The 25,322-nt window shown below is 59.9% G+C and overlaps 1 protein-coding gene across 3 annotated transcripts in view; it reads right to left on the bottom strand.

Annotated features, from left to right (window-relative positions):
* The window catches only part of Prr5 (proline rich 5), a 31,214-nt gene extending 8,026 nt beyond the window's left edge, over window positions 1-23,188 (bottom strand). For 2 of the 3 annotated variants that reach the window (XM_090328873.1, XM_090328874.1), the window contains exons 1-3: window positions 8,493-8,785; window positions 1,877-1,957; window positions 364-412 (exon numbers count right to left, since the gene is read on the bottom strand). In XM_090328873.1, the coding sequence (XP_090184999.1) occupies window positions 364-412; window positions 1,877-1,957; window positions 8,493-8,620 (258 nt within the window). In that variant the 5' untranslated portion in view covers window positions 8,621-8,785. Of the gene's footprint in view, window positions 1-363; window positions 413-1,876; window positions 1,958-8,492; window positions 8,786-23,105 lie in introns of those variants that run through there. The other variant, XM_090328875.1, reaches the window with a different exon arrangement.
* Between the last annotated feature and the right edge of the window lie 2,134 nt (window positions 23,189-25,322).

Below are 25,322 nucleotides of genomic sequence, written 5' to 3'. Positions count from 1 at the left end.
AAGTATGAGGCTCTGAGTTCAAACTCCAGTGCCAAAAGACAAGGCAAAACACGCACACGTACCACACAGACCCCAAAACAAACAAGACAAGAGGATCAGTAACTCAAAAATCCCTATATAGTCCCACAAGGTGAGGAAGCTCGGGCCCATCCTCCCCACTGACGAGGCGGGCGCCGTGCCCTGGGCTGTGTGCCCTGCCGGCCTGGCTATGTGACTGCAGGCAGGTGGCATCACCTCTCTGGCCCTGAGAATCGGATCTGTGTCTTGTCATTTAACCATCACAACCACCAGTGCTGGCTGGGGAAACTGAGTCCAGGTGAGGTCTCCTGTGCCATGGGTGGGGCTGGGAGCAGGCGCACCCACCTGCAGGTACTCGGTGAAGAAGGACCCCAGTTCTGTCTTCAGCAGCTGCCTGTGGGGAGGGAAACGCGGTGAGCAGAGGCTCCCCCTGCACTGGGGACCTGGTGAGCAAGCTGCCCTCCCCTGCCCCTCCCCCCCAGCACCTCAGCTACAGGCACCGTGAGAAGAATGGGAAGGCACAGGGCAGGGGCCACAGTGTCTCATGCTTCCTGGGACACCTGGCCAGGCTGGTGTCCCCGGGTGCCTGCCAAGTTCCTTGGGTCCCCTTCACACACCAGAGAGGCTCAGAGAGGTCAAGTGACTGATCTGAGGGCACACAGCACATAGTAGGGCGGGGGAGGGGGGGCCCGTGCCACATTCTACCCCACCCTCCCCATCCTACAGTGGGGGCAAAGGAGCAGAGCTGTGACGTGAGGAAGCAGTGACCAGCGTCAGAGACATGCCCTGGTGTCCCTTCTTTTCCTCCCCCATGAGGGACACCGGGTCCTCCAAGGCCCAAGCCGTCCCAGCAGCAGGGTTGTGTAACGCAGTCGAGCGTGGGGCGCCTCCGTGCCGCCCCTCCCACTCCAGCCCCCGCTTCTCCCCCGCGTCTCTTCTCATCTGTGGCCTGGGATCAGCCAGAGCACACAGTGGGCGGGGGGGGGGGGACAGCCATCGCCACACCTTGGGAAGGACCAAGAAGCAGGACAACCATGCTCCCACAGCTGAAATCCTCTGTGCCTTGGTGGGTGGCGTGGAGGCCGGGGAGGGGCCACAGAGAAGGCCACGGAGGTGACATGAGAGTCCGTGGCACAGAATGGGAAGCAGGATCAGAGCCTCCGCTGTGGGCATTGGGCTGGCTCTGGGAGGAAGTGGGAGCCGGAAGCTCCCCCGGGGGCCCAGCCAGCTGTCCCATGGGACTGGTGGCCACCCTGTGGTGAGGCTCCCTTCACATCACCTTCAGGGGGCAAAGTCCAGTGGAAAGTCCAGCGGATGGAAACAGCATGGAAGTTCTGCACGTGACCTGACCCTCAGTGGACTGGGGCAGCAGGCAAGGGCCCAGCGTCACCATTAGGTTCTTCAGGCTTCTTGGATGCTCATCAGGGCGCCATGCGCAATGGTAAGCAGCCATGAGAACGCCTAGGCTCCCCTGGCCTCCTCTTATCCCGTAAGGACCCTTTCAAGGTGGGTGGGGTGGGACCTCCCTTTCCATTAACCTATGGGCCGCTCTGCACAGCAAGGGAAGGGCTTTCCTGCCTGTTTTCCCAGCTGCCTGGTGTCCCCTGTCCTCTGCTGCTCCTTAGCCCTCACTTGCTGCCTGGGCACAGGAAACCAGGGTGCTGGAGCGTTGCTCCACCAGATGCAACATAGCTGTGACAGAGCTGCAGTGTCCCTTCTCTCTGATGGAGCAAATACCGTGGGGGGCCCCACTCAGGGATGGGGGGGGGAAACAAGGTCCAGGGGAGGCAGAGCAGTGGCCAGGCCGGGGTCAGGGCCTGGCAGCCTGGTGTCCCGTGTGGCACTGCCTGGCACTCACCGGACACCCTCGTTGAGGCTGAAGAGCTCCTGGTCCCGCAGCCCCTTGCGCTGGAACACAGCGATCACACCGCTGTGGATGCTGTGGGTGGGAGAAAGGAGTGAGGCCTGGAGCCCTCTCCACCCACCCCTGCCACCCAACCTCTCCTGGCCCACCCCTGAGCCATGCCTTGGCCTCCTGGGAGCAAAAGCCCGTGCCATGGTCAAATCGGCACTAACGTGGCCATTCCCACTCTGCTGGCCAGAGCCTGGCGCTCTGCTCCTCTACCCCCACGGCCACGCCCCATGGACTGCCTCCCGCTGCTGCCCCTGCCCTCATCTCCAGCCCCCATCCCCAATCTGGCCTGTCACAGCTCCCTGGCACACCAGTGGGACCCCAACACCAGCAGCTCACTGGCGCTCACGCACACCTGGAATTGTAGCTACTAAGGAGGTTGAAATCTGAGGATCTCGGTTTGAAGCCCGCCAGGGGAGAAAAGTCTATGAGACTCTATCTCCAGTTAGTCAGCAAAAGAGCTGAAAGTGGACTGTGGGTCAAGCGAGAGGATACCAGCTTTGAGTGAGAAAGCTCAGGCCCTAAGTTCCAGCCCCAGTCCCAGCACACACGCACACGAGTGCACACGCACACAAGTGCGCGCGCACACGCGCGCACACACACACACACACACACACACACACACGGAAGCTATGGCCACCGCTCTCTGTGGAGGCCAGTGTCTCAAGCTCTGTGGCTCATGGCTGTGCATACAGCGGTGAGGAGCTGGGCTCACCCTGCTCCGAAGCCTTCTTCCAGGAGCTGAGCCCTGAGCAGCGCCCCCCAACCAGCGCGGCACATCCTGCGCTAGCTGCACCTGGCTACACGGGAGGCACTGCTGCCACAGGACCTCTGCACATGCCTCCCACTTCATCCAATCCACTCCTTCCAGATCATGGGCCACGTTAGCTTCCCGAGTTAGAGCCAGGTATGGGTGGGCTTCTAGTCCGGGGGGGCCTGGGGGGGGGACAGCAGGGTCTCATGCCCTGTACAGCTGGGACGTGAGGTCTACGTCTGCTGGGGTCACCACTGGTTTCTCAGTGGTTGTGGTGTAGGCTACGAACAGCAGGACGGGGCATCCATTATGGCTCCCGGAAGGTGAGAAATCCACAAGAGGCCAGGCCCCCGAGGCAGCTGTACCATGCCGTCTGCCTGGACGCTGGGCCCTGTCTGCTGAGCTTGGGGTGGAGGGGTCGGTGGTCTGCCGGGGTGGCTGTGGTCTCCAACCAGGGCTGACGCGGCCCAGGCAGAGGGGCTGAAGGCCTGAGGAGGGTCGGATGCCAGCCTAGGAGGTTCTGGTCCTGCCATCCTCAAGGCCCCGCCCTGAACCCCATCTTTCCTTCCTCACCCCATGCCACCCCCTAAAGCCACCCTGCCTCTCCTCTGAACCCCTCTGCTGGAGCTCCTGCCCCTGGTCTGGGGAATCATTACAGCGGTGGCCCTCACTGGAGGCCAGAGGGCTGCCCGCTCCCTTGGTGAAGCCCGGGGAGGGGGTGGCAAAGGATGAGCTATGTGGCTGGCCTCTGCCCCCACAGTGGCACCGGGAGGTGTGTCTCTGCTAGACCAGGTCCCCCGCACTGTCCTCGGGGGGTCTCAGGTGCAGGCCAGGCATGACTCACCCTGGAGAGTCTATGGATGTGGCCTCAGTGGCCCCAAACCTACAGTGGGGAGACACGTGCCCAGGGGTGTTGCTGTAGGATGGGGGGATGCATCTGCTATGCCCCAGGCTTCCTTCCAACTACCAGCACATGGTGGCTGGGTTAGGGCCCAGGTGACAGAGATGCTGAGGCCCAGAGAGACCCAGGAGCCTTCTCAGAATCACACAGATCCATACCTACCAGGGCCACACTCAAGACAACCCTGGCCTAAGCTCTTTCCCATGCCTCCCTAGTCCTTCTGGGGTGTACAAGTAAGATCCCCCCTTCTCTCACTTCTCTCTCTCTAGCTCTACAAGGATACATGTTCTTTTCAAAGTGCAAGCAGAAAACCTCCCAAAACCTCCAAAACAGAAGTGAAACCCAGCTGCCTGGCCAGGGCCCCGGGCTGGATACTTTACAGGAGAGGTCAGGCCCCCTCTCCAGGAGGCCCCCTTCCAGTCCCCAGTACCCCTGTGGGGGTCAGCCCGTCCCCACTGCGCTGGGCCCGGAAGCTGCCAGGGACGTCGGTGACTCAGGCTGCAGCCTGCAGGGCTGGGACTCACTGCCCCAAGGCTGGCAGGAGGCCAAGCCCCCGTGGAGAGGAAGGGGCTAGGAGCAGAACTCTGTGCCACCCACCTGCCCACTGCCCACACAGGAAGCCAGGCTGCGGAGTGACTTCTGAGGCCCCTGCGGGATTAGACTGCCCCCCCATCTTTCTTGGGGCAATCCACTGGGCAGAACTGGAGGTGGGGGGTGTTATCACTAGGTCTCTCTCCACCCTGTGCCCAGAGACCAGGTTCCCACTGGCTGACAGGGACAGAGGCCAAGGCGTGGGTGGCCTGTGGCAATTGGAATAAGTGACCTCAGGGCCCTACAACCCACAGTTGTCCTCGGACAGTTCAGCCAGCAGCTTCCCAGTTTCCCAGGCTTAAGCCCTGGTGTCAGGAGGCTGTTCCTTCTGGGGGCTCCAGAGGTGAACCCTACCCCTGTCTCAGCACCCTGGGGTCTCAGCTCCTCCTCCACCTCCAGGTCTACAGCCTGTGACTGCGGGCCTCTCCCCAGCTCAGGGTCCCTGTCAGTGGCCTCCTCTCAGCTGTGAACCCCCCACCCACAGGCAGGCGCCTGGACCCTGCTGACCATGTTCCCAGCCTGACCATAGCAGACAGGCGGGGTGGGGGGAGCCAGCCACAGAACCCAGCCTCCAATAATCCTTCCACAGCCAGGGCCAGTGTCTGCTGGCCCTTTAAGACGCCCTTCCCCCAGCCCCCTAACAGTTGGTCTGCCTGAATCACCTGCGTCCCAGGCTGATCCTCTGAGCCTCAATTGCTCCATCTATAGACAGGGACCCCAAGTGCCGAGTCCCTCGTGGGTGGAGGCTTATGGGGATGGAAGGACTGGCTCAGGCCTGGGGTGAGGGCAAGGCCCAGCACAAGGTGTTGCCCACCCTGCCTGTGAAATGAGGCGCCAGTGTGCTGGGAGGGAGTAGCTGGGGACCACAGCCTTGGAGCTTAGCTCTCAGCACTTTCACCCACGCTGGCCTCACGGCCTACATGCAGACCCCAAGCCCTGACCTCCACAGCGGTTGAGGTTGAGGTAGCTCCTTCCCCCTCAGTGGAAGCTGATGGAGGGTTGTCAGACCGACCCTGGGGGTCGAGGTGCATCCTCTACTCTGTGCCCAGCACCTTGGGACCAGCTTTCTCCTTGTCCTGCCTGCCCAGGGCATCTCCAGGCTGGGACCCCAGGGGCACTGGCTCAGGACACGGGGATATCCAGGGGTCCCCGTAGCATCTCAGGGCTGCTGTGGGTCTTTGGCACCTTTTGGAAGCTTCCCAGGGCCCCCTCGCCAGGAGGCAGAGGCTAAAGCTCCCTAGGGGCTGCCACAGGTGACCATCCAAGGGCTGCTCTGGGCCCAGCAGCTCCAGCACGTGTAGTGCACCCAGGTCTTTCCTGGCTCTCAGGAATCACTCTGGGCCACCTCCTCCCCCAGGCAGGCAAGGGTGGCAGCCCAGGGCCCTTGGCTCAAGGGCTCAGCCTTCAGAGACTTGAAGGCCCCAGGAGGGGACACTGAAAAGTAGCCAGCAAGGCTGTGTGAGGTCACGCCATGTTCCAGAGCCCCCCACCCACCTAAGGTCTGGGAAAAGGCTTTATTCCAGCCTCACAACAAAACAGATACCAGCCCATGCCCACGCCCATGAAGCATGCCCTATAGTGGGTATAGTGGTGGGGTGAACCCCACGTCATTTCCACACTAGGATTCGTTAAACCATCTCCAGCCTTGTGACACAGCTGCTTATCTGTGCCCACAGCCCTGTAGGCGGGACTTGGTCTAGAAAGTTCCCAAGGCCCATTTCTACAAGGTTAAAGCTGTAGTGCGTGCGTGCGTGCGTGCGTGTGTACGCATACACAGGTCTATGGCTTGAACTCTGTTGGGACATTGTTTCTTAGCTTCACTCCAGGCCAGGCTAGCACTCTCTACACCCCACAGCTCCACTTCTAAATGTTTTTTGTTGTTGTTGGTCATGGGACTTGAACTCTGGCCCTGGGCGCTGTCCCCGAGCTCTTCAGCTCAAGGCTACGGCCCTACCCCTTGAGCCACAGCACTACTTCCAATTTTCTGGTAGTTAATGGGAGACGAGAGTCTCTTGGATGTCAGTGCCCGGGCTGGCTTTGGATCTTGAGCCTCAGACCTCAGCCTCCTGAGTAGCTAGGATGACAGCCGTGAGCCACTGCGCCCGGCTCCCACTTGTGATTTTGTTGGTCAGTTGGAGGTAATTTTATGGGCTTTCCTGCCCAGACTGGCTTCAAACCGCAATCCTCAGATCTCAGCCTCCCGGGTATCTAGGAGATACAGGTGCGAGCCTCTGGGACATGGCTGTTTCCTACTAAATTCTGTTTTCACATCTTGCCTGAATTTTTCTCTTTCTGGCTACCAGAATGGGGAGCGCTAGTTGAACATAGTGAACCTGGAGCGCCACGGGGCCAGGCAGGGAGGCAGGGGATAGCACCCCCACCCCCTCCAGGGCTGGGAAGGGGTGGGCTGGTTACCCATTTCCCTGGGAGAGCCCCTCAGTAGGTGCTCAGCCCTAGGCCTGGCATAACTGGGCTGCACAGGCAGTGGGAGCTCAGGAGCGACTCGAGCTGTGGTTCTGGTGAAGGCAGCCCAGCGTGGGCAACGCGCCTGCAGGAGAGCCTGCAGTCCCGGAGGGCAGGGGGCATGTAGCTCATGCAATGCCAAGGGCCAGGTTTCTTCCCCTCATTGCAATGTCCAGTCTCTGGACGGTCTCCTGACTTACTTCCCAGCTCTGGTGGGCTATTATCTGTTTCACTTGTGCCCAGCCCAGATTGGGCCACAAACAACAATGTGCCACTGGCTGAGGGCTCTGCTCAGGACAGGCTGGACTGTGTTTGTAACTCTGTGGCCAGATGAGGAGGCGGGTTAGAGGAACCTAGCAGACAGGCCCTGGGTCACTGCAGTATCCCTATGCACTTGAAACCTTACACCCAACTTGGAAATAGGGTCTTGGCAGGTGTAACAGAAGGAGGGGATCTTGAGAAGCTGTGGTCCCTTGTTTGTGGTGGGACAGGATGCAGCAGCTGCTGTCTTCATGAGAGGAAGACAAAGGCCGGTGAGGACGCAGGCAGGACTGGAGGAGGCTGCTGCAAGCCAAGGGCCCAAGGAGCAGGCAGAGGCACACGAGAATTCCCTAGAACCATCAGAGGGACCTGGCCAGGCCCCACCCTCGTCATGCCTCTTCAAGAGCCCTGAGGATACACTGCTATTATCTGAAACTGCCCGGTGACACTGATGTGGTCACACAGATAAAGGGGTGCACCAGCCAGCCTGGCACAGGCTGTGGTGCCCTGAGAGAGAGGGCAGTTCGAGCTGCAGGGGCAAAAAGGAGACCTGGGATACCAGTTTTCTACTGAAGGCTGGGGAAGACCCTTGGCCTCTCTGTGCCTCAGCTGCCTTGGGGAAGGGTACACCAAGGCAATGCTGTGGGTGCCCCAAGTCTCAGTTGAGAGGGGAGGGTGACCTCGCTGGCTGGGGTAGGCTGGAGGCAAAGTGAACGAAAGTCATGAGTGGGGCCTGGCACACAGCAGGGCCTTTGCTGCCTGAGACAGGAAGGAGCCCCAGGGACCCACAGGTTGCCCTGAGAGGCCGTGGGTAGGGCTGGCATTGCCCGGCAGTCTGCCTGGCCGTTGAGGGGAAACCTGTGCAGCGTTCAGGGGGCTTTCACTGCAGGGCCACACAGGGAGGGAGGGAGGGGGACATGTGAGCCAGGGCCAGTCACAACCTCATCTCTGCCAGGAGACCCCAGATGGCGGTGAGGGACAGCTTACAAAGTAGCTTAGGTACTTCGGGTGTTCTGAGACTCCACAGGGGCCAGAATCCGCTGATTCTGGAGCCTTACTAGGTGCCAGACCCTGCTGGGGAGGCTGATGAGGCATTTCCGCATTGAATGCCCTAACAGGAGTCTCTCCCTCATGTGATGAGAAGGGGGAAACTGAGGCAGGCTGGCCCAGCCTTCCAGCCGTTTGAAACTTAGCTGAAGGCAGAAGGTGAGCCTACGAGAGAACCTGCATGTCGGCCACAGGGCCAGGGGCCCATTAGAATCCCGGCGGCGCCTGGGGCGAGGCCTCCCCGCCAGGGCGGGAGCGCCCCGGACAGCGGGCGGCGGGCGGCGGGCGTCGCTCTCCCCAGGCCCACGGGCGGACCGCGGGAAAACTCCTCCTCGTCAGCTACGGCCCTTCCCAACGCCAGCGGCTGGGTGGGAGGCGCCCGCGGGGCCGCTGCGAGGGGAAGTGCGGGGAGCGCGGAGCCCGGCCGCCCGCCGCCCGAGGACAAGCACTTCCTGCCGTCCCGCCCGCGGGCCTCCAGGCCGGGCGCCCCGGCAAAGTGGCGGGCCCCGCCCGCGGCCCGGCCCCCGCCCGCGCGGCCGCCCTACCTGTTCCAGGTGGCGTTGGCGCAGGCCCGGCGCTGCTGCGTGCCCCGCTCGTCCGCGGCCGGCTCCCTCTTGCCCAGGTCACTGAGGCTGGGCGAACTCATGAACTTCAACCTGCGGAGAGTCCTCATGCTGACCCGGAGTCCACGCCGCTCTCCGCAGCCGCGCCCGCCGCCGGGAAACCTGGGCCGCGGCAGGAAGCGCAGCGGCCTCGCGGGGTCCCGCCCCGGCCCCGCGCCTCCGCCCCGGGCCGCGCGCCGGCCGCCCAGCCCGGTTAATCATTGCTCCCGCCGCGCGGCGGCGTGGAGCTCGGCGCTGGCCGCTCGGCCCGGCGCCAACGCGGTTGGGGGCGTGGCCTCCGGAGGGGCGTGGCCTCCGGAGGGGCGTGGCCACCGCGGCTCGGCCTTCCCCCGCGTCCCTCTCTGGAGGGGCGTGGCCGCTGGAGGGTGCTGGGCGTGGCCATACGCCGGGGGCGGGGCCGAGCGGCCCGCGTCCCCCCCCGTGGAGGGGCGTGACCTCTGGAGGGTGCTGGGCGTGGCCACACGCCGGGGGCGGGGCCGACGCTCGGAGGCCCCAGTCGGTGCCCCTCCCCCGCCTCCTTCGGAGGGCCACGCACACCCACAGGAAGCGGGAACGCAGGGCACACCCACATCATGACCCGGCCCCGAGACTCTCCCATCAGTATCTCACACCAAGTCACTCCCTTCCCATCGTCCGTCCTCAGAAGAGCCTGTATCCACACAGATCCTTCCAGACCTTTGTACTTGGATACAAGCTCCTCTGTTCCTCCAAGGGCTGAATCGGGGCGTTTGTTCAGTCCTGTGCCTGCCTAGGTCAGGAGCCCCACCCCACCTCGGCCCAGACAGGCCGTCCCGGATCCCTCCAGGCGTTGCCTGGCTGCCTGGGGGAGCTCTGGGCCGAGGTTTGGGAGACTGGAAGGTGGTGGAAGCAACCTCCTCCCCTGGCCTGGAGGGAGCAAGCAGGGGGCTGCTAAGCCCCTTGGTGTTTCCTGCACTACACAGAGCATCTGGAGCGTTTCTAGGAGAGAGGGGCGACTCTTCCTTCTCCCCATGAGGAAACTGAAGCTACAGGGCAAAGTAACATCCAGGGTTGTGCAATCAGCCAAAGCGAGCCAGGCCTCTGGTCACACACAGGGTCCCTTTACCCTGTGGCCTCAGGCCACAGTTGAGGGATTGCCACAGGCTCACCTGCCTCGCACGACAGGGGTGGCAAGTGCAGGTCCAGAGCTCTGCTTCCTGTATGGCCACTGTGTGGCAGATGTTAGCCCTGTCCTCAGGACAAAGGAGGCAGACTCACAGACAACTTCCTGCGCCCAGAGCCTCCCACAGAGCCTGGACCACATGACCCACTGCAGTGACAGTCCGGGAAGGTTTGGGCCTCTCTGGCTCCAGCTGCCCAGCGGGTCCAGGAGGGGGTCAAATTGGAGGTCAGCAGAGGAGGCACTGCCAGTCTTGGACAGTTGGGCAGGGGATGGCAGTGGGCAGATGACAAGGGTGCAGGTGTGGATGGATGAGGTCTGTGGGGCGGGGGTGTGGGCAGGACCGCGTTCCTTCATCCTGGCAGTGGAGGTGTGTCTGTGTGCACCAGGGCATGGGCCAGTGGGCTCCCAGAGCGGAGCAGCCTGGTGAGGGAGGACATGAGCACCAGGCTTCGAGCCCCCAGCCCGGCTCTACCGTGGGACAAGATTTCCTGCTTTATTGTAAAAAAGCTTGGCCAAGTGTGTGAGTGAACTCAAGGTGTCCTGGGAGGACCAGTGGTTCACGCTGGTTAGGGCAGTGGTCAGGGTGGACTCCCAGAGGCCCCACACAGGGCGGTGTCCCCAACCCTGGCCTTCAGAGCGTTCAGGGCTCCCCTAATCCCTGAACCTCCTTTGTGGCCTCTGAGAGCTAAAGCCCCAGGCCTTGCTCCTTCTTGCTCCTCCATGGCTAGCCTTGGGGTTCTCACCCTTTCGAGAGACTTCTCACTCTGCTCCCTCTCATAACTGCCCGGGTCTCTGGAGTACAGAGTTCTGGGGCCACCCTTCCTCAGAGGTGGTCAGAGCTGGCTGTGGGCAATGTTCCCATTGGCTTCCACTGTGCTGAGGACCAAGCCCAGAGCTTCTTGTCCTTCAGACAAGACGGGCATGCTACCCAGCTTCCTGCCTCTCCAGAATGACTTCCGGGGAGGGCCAAAGGTGCAAGGTCGCCTCCCCCCTCATTCTGGATTAGGCCTGGGAGTGGCCCTCTTGTGATTTGATTTTGTTTTCTACTTCTGTCCTCTGCCACGGGCCAGGAAGGCGGGGACTGCAACTTGCTCAGGCACACTCCTGGTGCCTGGCGCACAGTAGGTGTGCACGGATGCTTACTGGGATGGCTGGGTGCACCCGGGCCTCCAGGAGGCCTGAACCACATTGATGAGAATGCTCTTATTCCACGTGGCACTCACCAGAAAGTCACGCAAGTGTCAGGGCTGCCGGGCTCCCCATGGTTCCTGCCCAGCTCTGGGGACCCCTGTGCCTCCTCTGGGAAGTGTCTGTAGCAGGGGCACTGCTGCCCCCTGGTGGCAGAGCCCCAGACTGCCCCAAAGCCTGTGACAGAGCACCTGAGCTCTGAACCCTGGGGACCCAGCATCCCCGGAGGGGGCAGTGTGCCGGGCTCTTCCTCTGTAGCCTGTGCCTGTGGGCAGGTCCCCCCGCCCTGGGATGGCAGGGACAACAACACCCCATATGAGGCAGGGCGGAACCATCAGAGTCATGCCAGGGCTGGCAACTGTGGCTAGCACACGAAGATGGGAAGGGATTTGTGAGCCTGAGTGGCTGACGCGGCTTGGTGAGCTATCAGTGCCCAGGGCATGCTTGTGAGGGGGGCTCCCGGTGGCTCCCCTCGTGCTGAGCCTGAAAGGACACTCCTCTGGGAGCCCTGGGGCCAGTATTGACTTCTGTCATCACCGGGTCGTGGCTGGGAAACTGAGGCTAGATGGGATCACACTCAAGGGTGATCAGCCAGAAAGCCAAGGTGCCAAGGTGAGAAAGGGGCCACCCACCTTCCCTGCACACCACACACGTTTATTGAGCACATAGTGCCTATGCACTGCTTTGGAATGCAGTGGGATTCAAGAAGAACAGGGTCCCTGCCACCGGGGGGTGTGCTCACCATCATGTCCTGTCCTTGCTGAACCACCTGCGGCCTGGTGTCTGTCCCTCCTTCCCCGTCCTCCCCAGGGCTTCCTTCCCTAGGAGACCCCTGGGAGGTCTCCCTGGGGGGGGTCCATGGTGGTCCTGATTATGCGCACAAGGCCCCTTCCTTTCATTCCGGCTCCTGGGCTGGGGCAGAGGTCGTGGCAGGCACCGGCCCCTCGTCACCTATACCCTAAATTCATCGTGTCACGCCCAGCTCCACCTCCAAACAACATCTTTAATATGTGTTCAAAGGTTCTTCAGGGCAGGCATGTCAGAGCTCTCATTCTGGTCTGTCACTAGCTGGGGACAGCAAGGTTCCAGTGAGTCCAGGTTTGGAGTTCCCCAGACCAGATCTGCTCTCCCCACCCCTACTCCTGCACACCCTCCTGGCCTGCCCAGAAGCCCCTGGGCCTCAGTCTCCTCCTCCTGAGGGCCTGGAGGTAAGCCAGCCCCCGCCCCAGGGAGCACCCTGTGCCCCACGGGTCACAGTCCGGAGGCCCTCTAACTTCACACTGCCCAGGCAGGCTCCGCCATGGAGCTCTGTTCCAAGTACGCTGGCTGACACTGTAACAGGCGAGGTGGTTGGTTCTGGGGCCAGGGCCAGCTATAGGTCAAACTCAGGTGGCTCACGCTGTCATCCTAGCTACTCAGGAGGCTGAGATCTGAGGATCCCAGTTCAAAGCCAGCCTAGGCAGGAAAGTCTGTGAGACTCATCTCTAATCAACACAAAAAGCCAGAAGTGGAGATGTGGCACCAGACAGGATAGCACTCAAGCCTGGGTTCAACCCCAGGTCTGGCACAACACAGAACAAAAGCACTCAACTCCCTCCCCTTACTAGGATATGTGTCACCAGGGATCCGGCACACACAGCAGCGCTGCTGGCCCGGGGCTGGTGGGAAAGGACAAGGCCAGCCCCACACCAGACTGGCCCGCTGTCCCCAGAATGACCTCCTCAGGAGACTAGAGAAGACCACCTTCTGCCTGGTAGAGTCCTGGGTCCTCAGACAGCCCACCAGCTGCGGAGACAGCTGTGGCCCCGATGCCCCTGGTGGCTGACCGTGACCTAACTGGGGCTTGGGGCTCTTTCCGGTGTCATTGGCTGAGATGAGGCACTGTTGGAGATGACCACTGTCATCAGAGGAAGGACATAGACGCCCAGGGGCCACGTGACAGCAGAGGCTGACACTGGAGAGGGTCCTACATGCCAAGGGCCCTTAAGGACTGGGGGCCACCAGACACTGGAGGAGGCAGGAAGCCCTCAGCCTTCCCATCTCCTTCCTCTCAGTCTCTGTCTTCCAGAATTAGAGACTGACCCCACGCTGGCTCTGGCATGGACCCCTGGGACCCCTGCTGTCTCAGCACTTAGTATTCTGGAGAGGCCCCACAGTTCCCCGCAGACACCCCAGCCAGGGGTGCCTCTGCCATAGGCACAGTGCTCTTGGCACACTCATGACGCTCTCTCCCCGCACACACCCTGGGTGCTTGCAGCCTGGAGGCAGACCATCATAATACCCGCCGTGTTGACATGCCAACTGAGGCCACTCAGTCCTGGGGACGCCAGCTCCACTTTCTGGTCTACGTGCGCCGGGCACTGTGCCTAGAAGGGCCGGACAGCAGCAGTGCTCACGCAGGCTGGGCGGCAGCACTGGTGTGGGCTCTGGGAGGGGGCAATCTCTTCTACTCCTCAGTCCAGCAGAGACTTTCACCAAGTACCTGCCATGTCCGCAGGCACAGCTCAGCCCCACACCACCAAGGTGGAGGCCGTTTCTGCACCTGGAATCACCCGCACGACTGCGACTCCACGCCTCGCCCCTTCCCATCCCCAGCCTCCCTGGGCGCAGGTCATGGACCAGAACCCTCCGGTGGCACCTAGACCTTCGCACCTGAGGCTGGCTGGGAGTGGCCAAGGTTCTGGGGCTCTGGCTCCCAGCCAGGCCAGCAAATCACACCCTCTCCCCATTCTCCGTCTTGCTGCCTGAGGGCTCAGGACATGGGAAGTGGAGTTGGGGCTCAAGTGGTAGTGTGCCAGCCTTCTGGAGAAAAGCTCAGTGCCAGGCACTGAGTTCAAGCTTCAGTGCTGGCACACAAGTGTGTGTGTGTGTGTGCATGTGCGCGTGCGCGCGTGTGCAGATACACACACAGTTGTGAGCCTTTCTTTCTCCAGTTTTCCCTGCTCTTAAAAATAAACTTCACTGACCAATCAGAAGTCGTTTCAGACTTGGTTCTGACCAATCAGAACCACTCACTGGTTCCTTCATTTCAAGAAGACAAAGGACTCAACTGGAGCACACACTTGGAATCCTGGGATCACAGAACTCCCGTCCTCTTCTGTGGGAACGAGGTGGACGTGCAATCCTCGAATTGCAGCAAAGATCTTTAAACTAAACCCCTGGTTGTTTTGTCTTTGGACACTGATATCTACGGCTAGCCTGCCCCCTCCACAGGTGGCCAGGCTGCACCAGGCCCAGTCTTCAGACTGCTCTGGGGCTCCCTTGCTGGCATCAGCTCTTCCTCCTTTGACCCAACTTGGCCATCACCTCTTAGCCCTCTTCAGATTGCGCCAGCCTCCTCCCATCAGACTGGAAGCTGCACAGCTGGCTCTGAGTGCACACTGGGGAGATAAATAACTATGGCTTCCTGTCGGCTCCCTGAAGAATCAGGCCTCCTGCGAGCTCTCTCCCCAGACTCCACGGCTCCCATCGTTCCCCTCTGCCCTCCTGGCACACTGGTTACCTGGCTTCTCCAACCTGCAGTCTGGTCCTCTTCCTCGTCCTTTCTCTCTCTGCACCCTCCCCTCCTCTGGACTTGGCCTTGGCCTTGGACAAGCTCTGCTGCCCAGATCCTCCCCTGGGAGGGTCCTTCCCAGACACACAGTGCATACCCTCTTACTTCTCAGTTCTCAGCACCAGTGCCAAGCCTCACCCACACCTACACTCAGTCCCACAGCAAGGCTATAGAGTCCCCCTGCAGATGCTGCTAGAATCTGCCTGGTGCCAGGTACCCGCTGCCCAGGGCTGTGTCTGTGGCACTCATTTCTCCAGTGTCAGGGGCTTGAGAAGGCGGGAAAACCGCAGAGGGGAATGAGTTGCCACACCAGCAGGGAAGCTGGACTCCAGACCCACAGGGGTGACCTCCCTTGGGGCACAGCTTGTGGAAGAAGCTAATAAACATCCACAGTGAGGCAGAGATCTGAGGATCCCAGTTCAAAACCAGCCTGGAGAGGAAAGTGTTTGAGATTCTCATCTCCAATTAACCAGCAGAAAGCCAGAAGTGGAGGTGTGGCTCAGGTAGTAGAGGCCAGTCCTAAGCAAAAAAGCTAAGGGAGAGCAGGAGACCCTGAGTTCGAGCCCATACACACACACACGCACACATAGAGCTTGAGACTTGAACAACGTGAAAATGCCCTTCCTCCCTATGTCCTAGAAGGGCAGGTGAGGCATTCCATACATCTCCCTCTGGTCCGGATGGGGCAGCCGGGCATCTGTCTAGAGATGGCCAGCGCTCCACACAGAGACATCGCTGAGCCTGCAGATGCGTGCTGGTATCTCTGTCGTACTCCACCAGGTGTGGCGGTCACGCCACGGGTGTAGTGGCCACATCACAGATATAAGCCCGGTTCCAGGGACTCAGGCCACTCCCCCCGCGCCCCCATGGAGCCTCAGGGACAGAGATGACACAAGCCAGCTGTGACTCCTCCGGTGCCTGAGGGCTCTCTTGGCTTCTAGCGGACTCAGGCTATGACCACTGCTCTTGGCCATCAGCACGAAGGCCTGGGCTTTCCCAGGTCAAGCAGATGACACTTCGTGGCTGGCTGACCCTTGGGAAGGGCCGTGTGGCCAGCTCTCTGGGACCATGCCATGGTCTGGCAGGCTGTATCTGACCATCGTCCCAATCTGCTGAGTGTCCCAGAGGCCTGGCGTCATCTCCAGGGCTGCAGGGCTCTCAGCGCCATGGTGGCTGAGGAAAGTGTGGAGAAGCTGGCAGAGGAGAGGAACGCTGGGGAAGTCAGGTGTGCGGGAACACGGTCTCCCCAGGCCGCTGGTTTCTTCCCTAAATCCTTAGCACACAACCCCTGCCCCTGAGAGCCAGGGTGGCCACGGTGGTCTTGGCAAACCCCCAGGGCTTGCCATCTGCCCTGGGTGTCTGCTCCCTACTCCCGCCTTCCAACCAACACTACTGGGGTTCCATTGTGGCGGGCCCGCTCTGATCCTGAGGCCAGGAGCCCCAATGCCTGCTGGGAGGCCTGGCACACATGCCTGTCAAACAGACCCCAGGGCCAGTGTTGGGACAGTGCCGTGCTGCCCTCTGGAAGGGACACTGGCAGCCAGCAAGCTTCCGCAGAGGAGGCCCCAGGACAGGGGTGGGGGCCAGGCAACAGCAGGGGAGGCCTAAGAGGGCCTGGCCGAGTGTATGCACTGGAAGACAAGATTTGTGCGCAAGGCAGGCAGGCAGGCAGACAGCCAGGGGAGACAGGGGCTTGGCGGCACTGGGGCTCGGAGCCAGCCTGGCTGCTTGCAGGGTCTCTCCCACAGCCATGTGGTCCGCTCCCTCTTCCTCTCACACTGCTGTGCCAGGGGGCCGGGAACCGATTTCCCTGGAGAACCTGGGACACTGTAGAGACACTTCTGCCCAAACAAGTCCATCATTGAGACCTCCCGGGGCTTTCCTGCCGAGCCAGCTCCTAGGCCGCCAGGCCTTTTAGAACCTGGAACCCATTCACAGACACCCACGCCTGTCAGGCCTCCACGGTCCTGACAAGAGGCCGACTGAGAAAACAGTCTTTTCCCAATCACAGCTCTGAGAATGAGGCTCAGAGAGGCAGAGCAATCTGCCCGAAGTCACAAAGCACATGCCCAGGTCCAGCTGCCTGAATGTACCCCTCTACACAAGAACCCCAATTGTTCTCTGGAGCCCTGACTGCTGGCCAGGGCCCTCAGAATGTGTTTTATGAATGGATGAACAAAAGACATGCCCCAGCTGCTCTGGCACCCCATGTGGCCGTGGGAAGAGGCCATCTGCCACTGTTTTGTTGTTGCTGAGACTGAAAATCAAAAGCACAAATGAGAAGTCACAGTGCTGGGTCAAGCTGGTTCTGCTTCTGCTCCACTCCGAGTGTGGCTTCCTGGGGACAGGACCTCGGTCACCAAATCTCCGCTGGCTGCAGCAGCATGAGGCCTAACCAGCTGTACCCCTAAGGGCTCAGTGTCCCAACAAGCATAGAAGAGGAAACGGGGCCCCCCACCCTGCAGGGCTCTGAGGGCAGCCAGGAAGGGCAGTGGGAGGGGGGACCCAGGGAGCCTGCTTCGGCCTGCTGTACCCCCTGACCGTAGCTGAGGTCAGGTTTGAAGCCTGCTCAGCACGGGTGAGTTAGGTACCCGGCCTGGGTGCCCCAATGGCTTACATATTATGAAGCATTGTGTGGCCAAAGGGCAGAGGGCCCCAGAGCTGGCCAGGGGCTCCCTGAACCCCGGGACAGAGAGCAAGAGAGGCTATAGCCCGATGGAGGCCGCACCTGGCTTCCTTGCAAGAGAAGGCTGGCTGCCAGGCTCCTGATAAATCTTTCAGGTGGTGGCTCACCTGTCACTCTACCCACACGGGTTGTGTATGCAGGAGGACTGTGTCCAGGCCATGGCAAGAAGAGAGGACTGGGGGCGTGGCTGGGAGTGTTCTACAGCTCTGCACCTGGCTTACTCAGCGCTCCTCAGTGGACAGAAGAATCCCTGGTTTGCAGATGGAGAATCTGAGGCATGGAGTAACCCTCTCAGAGTCGGTGGGTGTCCATGGAAGAGCAGGACCAGAGGTGGGTGGGGGCTGGGTCCTGCATACTGGGCCTAAGGGGCAGGTGAACTGGGCATGCTGCCCAAGTTGTTCTTGCAGCCAGTGACACAAGACCAGCTCAGCTGGCACCCAGTGGGGGAACCCCAGAGCCTTCCAGAACAGAAGGGGAGCCTTCACAGTCGCCCTCATAGAGAGGCGCCCTTCCCTCCAAAGGGCCTAGGACCAGTGGGAAGGGACAGCCTGATCCCTGCTCCCCAGGATACACGTCTGAGCTGGCCCTGCCTCTCCCCTTGCCCAGCACATGGAGGCTGGAGGCAGCACAGCAGCAGCCCTGCTTCTGGGCTGGTGCAGATGGCACAGATGACCCAAGTGGAGTGGACACCCACTCCTCCTCACCTGTCCCTTCTTGGCTGCCCAGAGGTGGTACCAACACCAACACTGATGCCAGTGCCATGAGTCCACCATGGAGGTCAGGCTGGCCTCGCCACACTGCTCAGTGGTGCAAGACCACACTTCTGTCAGACCACGAGACCACGCCATTGTCAGACCATGAGATCACACCACTGTGAGACCATGAGACCACACCAATGTGAGATCACGAGACCATGCCTCTGTCAGACCACGAGATCACACCACTGTGAGATCATGAGACCACACCACTGTCAGACCATGAGATCACACCACTGTCAGACCGCAAGACCATGCCTCTGTCAGACCATGAGATCACACCACTGCCAGACCACGAGATCACACCACTGTGAGATCATGAGACCACACCACTGTCAGACCATGAGATCACACCACTGTCAGACCGCAAGACCATGCCACTGTCAGACCACGAGATCACACCACTGTGAGACTATGAGACCACATCACTGTGAGATCACGAGACCACACAATTGTCAGACCAGGAGACCACACCTCTGTCAGACCACGAGACCACACCAATGTGAGATCACGAGACCACGCCTCTGTCAGACCATGAGATCACACCACTGCCAGACCACAAGATCACACCACTGTGAGATCATCAGACCACACCACTGTGAGACCATGAGATCATACCACTGTGAGATCATGAGACCACACCACTGTCAGACCATGAGACCACGCCACTGTCAGACCATGAGATCACACCACTGTGAGATCATGAGACCACACCACTGTCAGACCATGAGATCACACCACTGTGAGACCATGAGACCACGCCACTGTCAGACCATGAGATCACACCACTGTGAGACCATGAGACCACGCCACTGTCAGACCATGAGATCACACCACTGTGAGATCATGAGACCACACCACTGTCAGACCATGAGATCACACCACTGTGAGATCACAAGACCACACCATTGTCAGACCAGGAGACCACACCTCTGTCAGACCACGAGATCACACCACTGTGAGATCATGAGACCACACCACTGTGAAAACCATGAGACCATACCACTGTGATATCACGAGACCACGTCACTGTCAGACCATGAGATCACACCACTGTGAGATCACAAGACCACACCATTGTCAGACCAGGAGACCACACCTCTGTCAGACCACGAGATCACACCACTGTGAGATCATGAGACCACACCACTGTGAAAACCATGAGACCATACCACTGTGATATCACGAGACCACGTCACTGTCAGACCATGAGATCACACCACTGTCAGACCGCGAGACCATGCCACTGTCAGACCACAAGATCACACCACTGTGAGACTATGAGACCACATCACTGTGAGATCACGAGACATTGCTTCTGTCAGACCATGAGATCCCACCACTGTCAGACCATGAGAGCACACCACTGTCAGACCATGAGACCATACCACTGTGAGATCACGAGACCACACCACTGTGAGACCACACCACTGTCAGACCACGAGACCACGCCAATGTGAGACCATGAGACCACGCCACTGTCAGACCATGAGATCACACTACTGTGAGATCACGAGACCATGCCACTGTTAGACCAAGAGACTATGTCACTGTCAGACCACGAGATCACACCACTGTCAGACCATGAGACCACGCCACTGTCAGACCATGAGATCACACTACTGTGAGATCACGAGACCATGCCACTGTTAGACCAAGAGACCATGCCACTGTCAGACCACGAGATCACACCACTGTCAGACCATGAGACCACGCCACTGTCAGACCATGAGATCACACTACTGTGAGATCACGAGACCATGCCACTGTTAGACCAAGAGACCATGCCACTGTCAGACCACGAGATCACACCACTGTCAGACCATGAGACCACGCCACTGTCAGACCATGAGATCACACTACTGTGAGATCACGAGACCATGCCACTGTTAGACCAAGAGACCATGCCACTGTCAGACCATGAGACTATACCACTGTCAGACCACGAGACCATGCCACTGTCAGACCATGAAACTATGATATTGTAAGACCACCATACTGTGCCACTGTTAGATCACATAATTTTGTATTATAAGTCCATGAGAACACACCATTATAAGACCACAAGACTGCGATTGTCTTTGTAATGAGATAACACCACTGCAATACCACCAAGCCACAGCACTGCAAGGCAGTAAGACCATGCCATTGTAAGATCTGACTGAGAAGGCTGGTGATAGAGTGATAGAGTGCTTACCTAGCATGCACAAAGACCCAGGTTCGATTCCTTGGTACCACATACATAGAAAAAAATGGAAGTGATACTGTGGCTCAAGTGGTAGAGCTCTAGCCTTGAAAAGCCCAAGGACAGTGCTCAGGCCTTGAGTTTAAGCCCCAGGACTGGCAAAAAAAAAAGATCAGATTGAGGTCATAGCACTAGACCACGACACCACACCATCATAAGACCACAGAGCTGTAAGACCACAGTGTTCCTAGACCACATGTTCCTGCACAGGGCTGCAAGATCACCAGACATGTCCCTGCGAGAGCACATACAAGCTGTCATCACTGCCAGGCTGGCTGTGAGCCAAGGTGGGAGGGCAGCACCATCACTGAGGGCTTCTGAAGTCACAGGCAAAGATGCCCCTGTCCCTCTAGCGCTACACCTGCAAGCCCACATACTCAGGTGACAGAAAGGACGATCTTGAATTAAAGACCAGCATAGGCAAAGAGTGAGACTCCATCTCAACAAACAAGCTGGATGTGGTGATATATGCCTGTAATCCCAGCTACCTGTGAAGCAGTTCCAGGTCAGCCTGGGCAAAGTTAATGCGCCTCTGCTTTTAAAACAAAACACACACACACACACACACACACACACACACACACACACACACACGCACAACGGGTCAGGGATTTCAGTGGTAGGCGGGCTGCCTGTTCCGCATATGAAGGATCTGGGTTCCATGCCCAGGAATGAGGGGTAAAACACATCTGTCCAGTATGCACTCCCTCACCAAGAATCAAGTCTAAGACATCAAAGGAAGGTGGCAAGAACACAAAGGGTGGCAGTGTGGCCAGGGGGTCCCTCCTGGCTTCAGCAACTGCACAGAAGTCCAAATTCTCCATTACCAACCCTGGAGACGACTGGGCCTTTTCCAGTGCCCTGTGGCCACATAGGCCTCAGGGGAAGGACTCTGCACAGAATGCTTGCCCCTGGGGACAATGGCTGTGTGCACACAGCTTGTGTCTGGCTCCCTTCTCCCTTCTGCAAGGGTCCCTACCTAAGGGTTCTTCCTGCCACCTGCAGGCATGGACAAGGGGGCAGCGAGGAGCGCACGTGTGACCGCTGTCTTGTGCTTCCTGGGGGTCTTCGTGGGGGAGCCTCAGGAGAGAATACCACCCACAAGCACAGACACTAGTAGGGCACCTGCAGGGGCCAGGCCGTCTGCCCTCTTTCCCCACCATGCCCACTGTCATCTGGGTGGCACCCATCATCCTCCAGGCCTGCCTTGAGCTCAAGGCTGGCATCATGTCACATCCCTTGCTTGGCATCCCCAGAGGGTTCTGACTGGCCAGCCCCAGCCTTTTAAGGCGTCCATTAGAACCAGAAAGCCATTAGTGGCCCCTCGCTTTGCACGCATAACTTGCTGCCGCCAAGGAATGAAGTCCATGCACCGTCCCCATCACCAGCAGGCAAAGCAGTTTCGAGGGACACCCCTCCGCCCACCTGCAGCGGTCACACCCACCTAGCAGCCTCCTCCTTGGACCCCCTGGGCTACCCCAGCATGGAGGGTGCAATGATTCCATTCTCAGATCAGGCCACTAGGGACCAGAGAACCACAGCAACCTGCCTGGGGCCACTCAGCCTACAGTGGGCCAAGGATGCTCACTCAGGCTGGCTGGGGTCCACAGCTTCTCCAGCCCCACAGTTCAAAGGAAAGGCTCAAGGCTCCCCTCCACCCTACACCACATTACCTGAAGCTTCCCTCCAGGACCTACGCTCTTCAGCCTCCAGAGGCCCTGAGGTGGTGGTGGGAAGGTTGGAGGGGCCCTTCTTGGGACTGAACCATTACCTTCCAGCCACAGGGTGGGAGGTGACCTTGTCCTTCCTGGGCAGTGCCTGTTTCTACCCCGTGGGGCTGGAGTGCTGGCTGCACTGTAACATACCGCCTCCTGGGGCAAGGGCGTTTCCTTCAGTGCCGCCATGGAAAATGTTCTGTGTGCTCGGGTCCCTCTGGGGGACCCCAGGCTTATCCTGGGGGAGGCCTGGGGGAGGTGGGCAGGGGTCACAGGATGCCCTCCCTCCAAACCTGGTGCTAGGACCTCTGGGGCCTGGGCCCACAGGCACAGAAATCTCTCTCGGTAATCACCTGCTGTGGTCACACTGCATGCCCCCAGCCCGCGTGGTCATGCCACAGGCAGGGACACAGAGGTGTCCTGAAGGGAGGCCCAGGGGACCTGGCCAGGACCACAGCCAGGGCTGCAGGCCCAGGATTCATCCACATCCCCCTCCCTCACCTCTGCTCCAAAGGGAAAATCTTAGAAAGCGCCAGGCCTCCACTGTGAGCCAGCCACTGACTCCACACTTGCCCAGAACCACCCCCCCACCACAGCCCTGCCCAGTGTCCCTCTGTGTCAAGGGGCAGAGATGGGGTCCTCTGAGGTTCTTCCCGCAGGGACCCTCCCCGAAGTCCCTGAGGTGCCCTGCCCACTGCTGCCTCAGATCCACTCCACTGGCCATGCAGGCAGGGCAGCTCCGAGGACCTAAGCCAGAGGCCCAGGAGGCCTGGAGGCCGGTGTGTGTGGGGGGAGGTGGGGTCGCAGGGGACCAGGCCCGGCTCTGACACTGGGACTCCTAGACCATCTTTGTCTGCTCTCTTAGGGGGCGGTGCAGGGGGAGCTGCAGCAGGGAGGGGGGCGGGGGGCGGGTGACCGGCTGGGCAGGGGCTGGACGCCACCCAGGGGTCCCACCCAGACACCCGAAACTCCCACCCGAGAGGGGGGCGGGGCGTCCCGGGGGCGGGGGGGGCCCGGACCCCTCCACGGCCGCCCCTGCCTGGCGGGTCCCGCCGGACCCCTGCCCCACCCACGGCCGGGCACGCGCGCGCGCACGCGCACACACACGCACGCGCACACACACGCACGCGCGCACACGGACGCCGCTCCGCTGGCGCCGCCCGGGCCTCGCCTTCCGCAGGGCGCGCGCACCTACCCCATCCCGGACCCCGCGACCCTCGGGGCCGGGCCTCGGGGACCCGCCGCCACTCACCTCCGTCCCCGCGCTGCCGCTGCCACCGCCGCTGCCGCCGCTGCCACCGCCGCTGCCGCCGCCGCCACCGCGGCCAACGCGCAGAGCCGGGCTGGGCCGGGGGCGGGGCCTCCGAGACCACGCCCAACGCCACGCCCACAAACGGAAGCCCCACCCCGTCGCGTGGCCACGCCCCGGAAGGCCACGCCCCCATTCTGCGCCGGGCTCTAGATGCTGCGAGTCCCGGGGCAGCTCTTGGTGGACCTCGCGGAGGCTGCAGGCTCGGGTCTGGGCTGGGTCGACCCTGGTGCCCCGGCGGCCGCATCCCTCTGTGCATCCTGGGCTGGGGAGTCTGCTGTTCCGAGAGAGGCTGTCGGTAGAAACGCAGAGCCCACTGGCCTAAGGCTCTGTCTGACCAGACCACTGCCCTTCCGCAGTTCTGAGACGTGTGATGGTTGCCCCAGAGCGTACCTGACGCCACCCCAGACCTCATCCCAGACCCCATCCCAAACCCCACCCCAGATCCCAGACCTCAGACCCCACCCCAGACCTCACCCCAAATCCCAGACCCCATCCCAAACCCTACTCCAGATCCCAGACCTCAGACCTCACTCCAGACTCCGTCCCATACGGTACCCCAGACCTCAGACCTCACTCCAGACTCTGTCCCATACGGTACCCCAGACTTCAGACCTCACTCCAGACTCCGTCCCATACGGTACCCCAGACTTCAGACCTCACCCCAGACCCCGTCCCATATGGTACCCCAGACCTCAGACCTCACTCCAGACCCCGTCCCATATGGTACCCCAGACCTCAGACCTCACTCCAGACCCCGTCCCATACGGTACCCCAGACCTCAGACCTCACTCCAGACCCCGTCCCATACGGTACCCCAGACCTCAGACCTCACCCCAGACCCCGTCCCATACTGTACCTCAGACCTCAAACCTCACCCTAGACTCCACCCCAGATCCCAGACCCCACCCCCTCAGCCTATTAGATTTGGGTTTTACACAGCCACCTGGACCCGGGAGCACCATGGTGGCAGTCTGGTGTTGGGTGGAAGGCAGGAGGCCCGGCTAGGACTGCACTTCCTGAGTTCAGACCTTCCAGTTACTGGTTATTACAGGCTTTCATGCGGAGAGATTGATTCAAGGTTTTGGAATGAAATCATGTGAATATTTGATCTCTACAAAAACATTTCCTCACTGGATGCCAGTTGCTCAGGTCTACAGTCCAACCTACTTGGAGATTGTGATCTGAGGATGGAGGCACAGAGCCAGTTGGGACAAGAAAGCCAAGATGGAGCTATAACTCAAGTGGCAGAGTGCTAGCTTTGGAGCAAGAAAGATCAGACCCTGAGTTTAAGCCCAGGACTGGTGCACACGCATAAAGCATGCATGTGCACATGTTCCCCCCCAGTACATTTTCCCCTCCCAGCCAGCCCCCAAGTGCAGGGCTCATGGACTGAGACAGGTGAGGACACTGTAGGAGAGGGCTGGCCTGTCCAAGCATGAGTTAGCCCTTGGGGGGGGGCAAGTGTGTTTGGAGGACAGGCCAGGGCACTTCAGGGGGAGAAGGGGACATCTGGACAGCGGCCAGCTGGAGCACAGGCCGGGCTTGAGCGTCAGGAAGTTCAAGGCCCTGGGTTTAAGGCTCATTACCACCCCAAATCAGACAGAACAAAAAGAATGTTCTAGAAACACAATCACATGGTACATTATCATTAGGCGTTGCCCATTTGCACTCAGCACATATTAACTGCTTGTTCTCCAGGGAGATGGAAGGGTCTGTCCGTGGAGGGCTATGTAAATCAGTTTGTTTAGCTATTCCCTTGCCTAAGTGGAATCTGGCTTATTTCTAGTTAAAACAACAAATGTTAAAAAACAAAAGCTGCTGCAAACATTTGTGTATAGGTTTTCCTGTGAGCATACGTTTTCCTTCTCACAGGAAAAATGCCCAGTAGACATGTTGGGTTCTATGGTAGTTGCATGCTTAAATTTTTTAGGAAATTGTGTTTTCCAGATCTGTTTCATATCCTCATGAGCAGAGTCGGAGCCATCGGTTTCTCCATTTGGCGCTGTCACTGTGATTTCACTTACTCCATGTGTTGAGTGTGTGTGTGTGTGTGTGTGTGTGTGTGTGCGCGCGCGCACACGTGCTCACGCACGTGCACATGCATGCACTGATATTGGGGACTGAAGCTTTTGCTTGGTGTTTTGTTTTTGCTCAAAG

This window comes from Megascapheus bottae, chromosome 2 (genome assembly GCF_031878675.1).
Source record: "Megascapheus bottae isolate mThoBot1 chromosome 2, mThoBot2.hap1, whole genome shotgun sequence".
NCBI lineage: Eukaryota > Metazoa > Chordata > Mammalia > Rodentia > Geomyidae > Megascapheus > Megascapheus bottae.
This window is presented reverse-complemented; position numbering and strand designations above follow the sequence as displayed.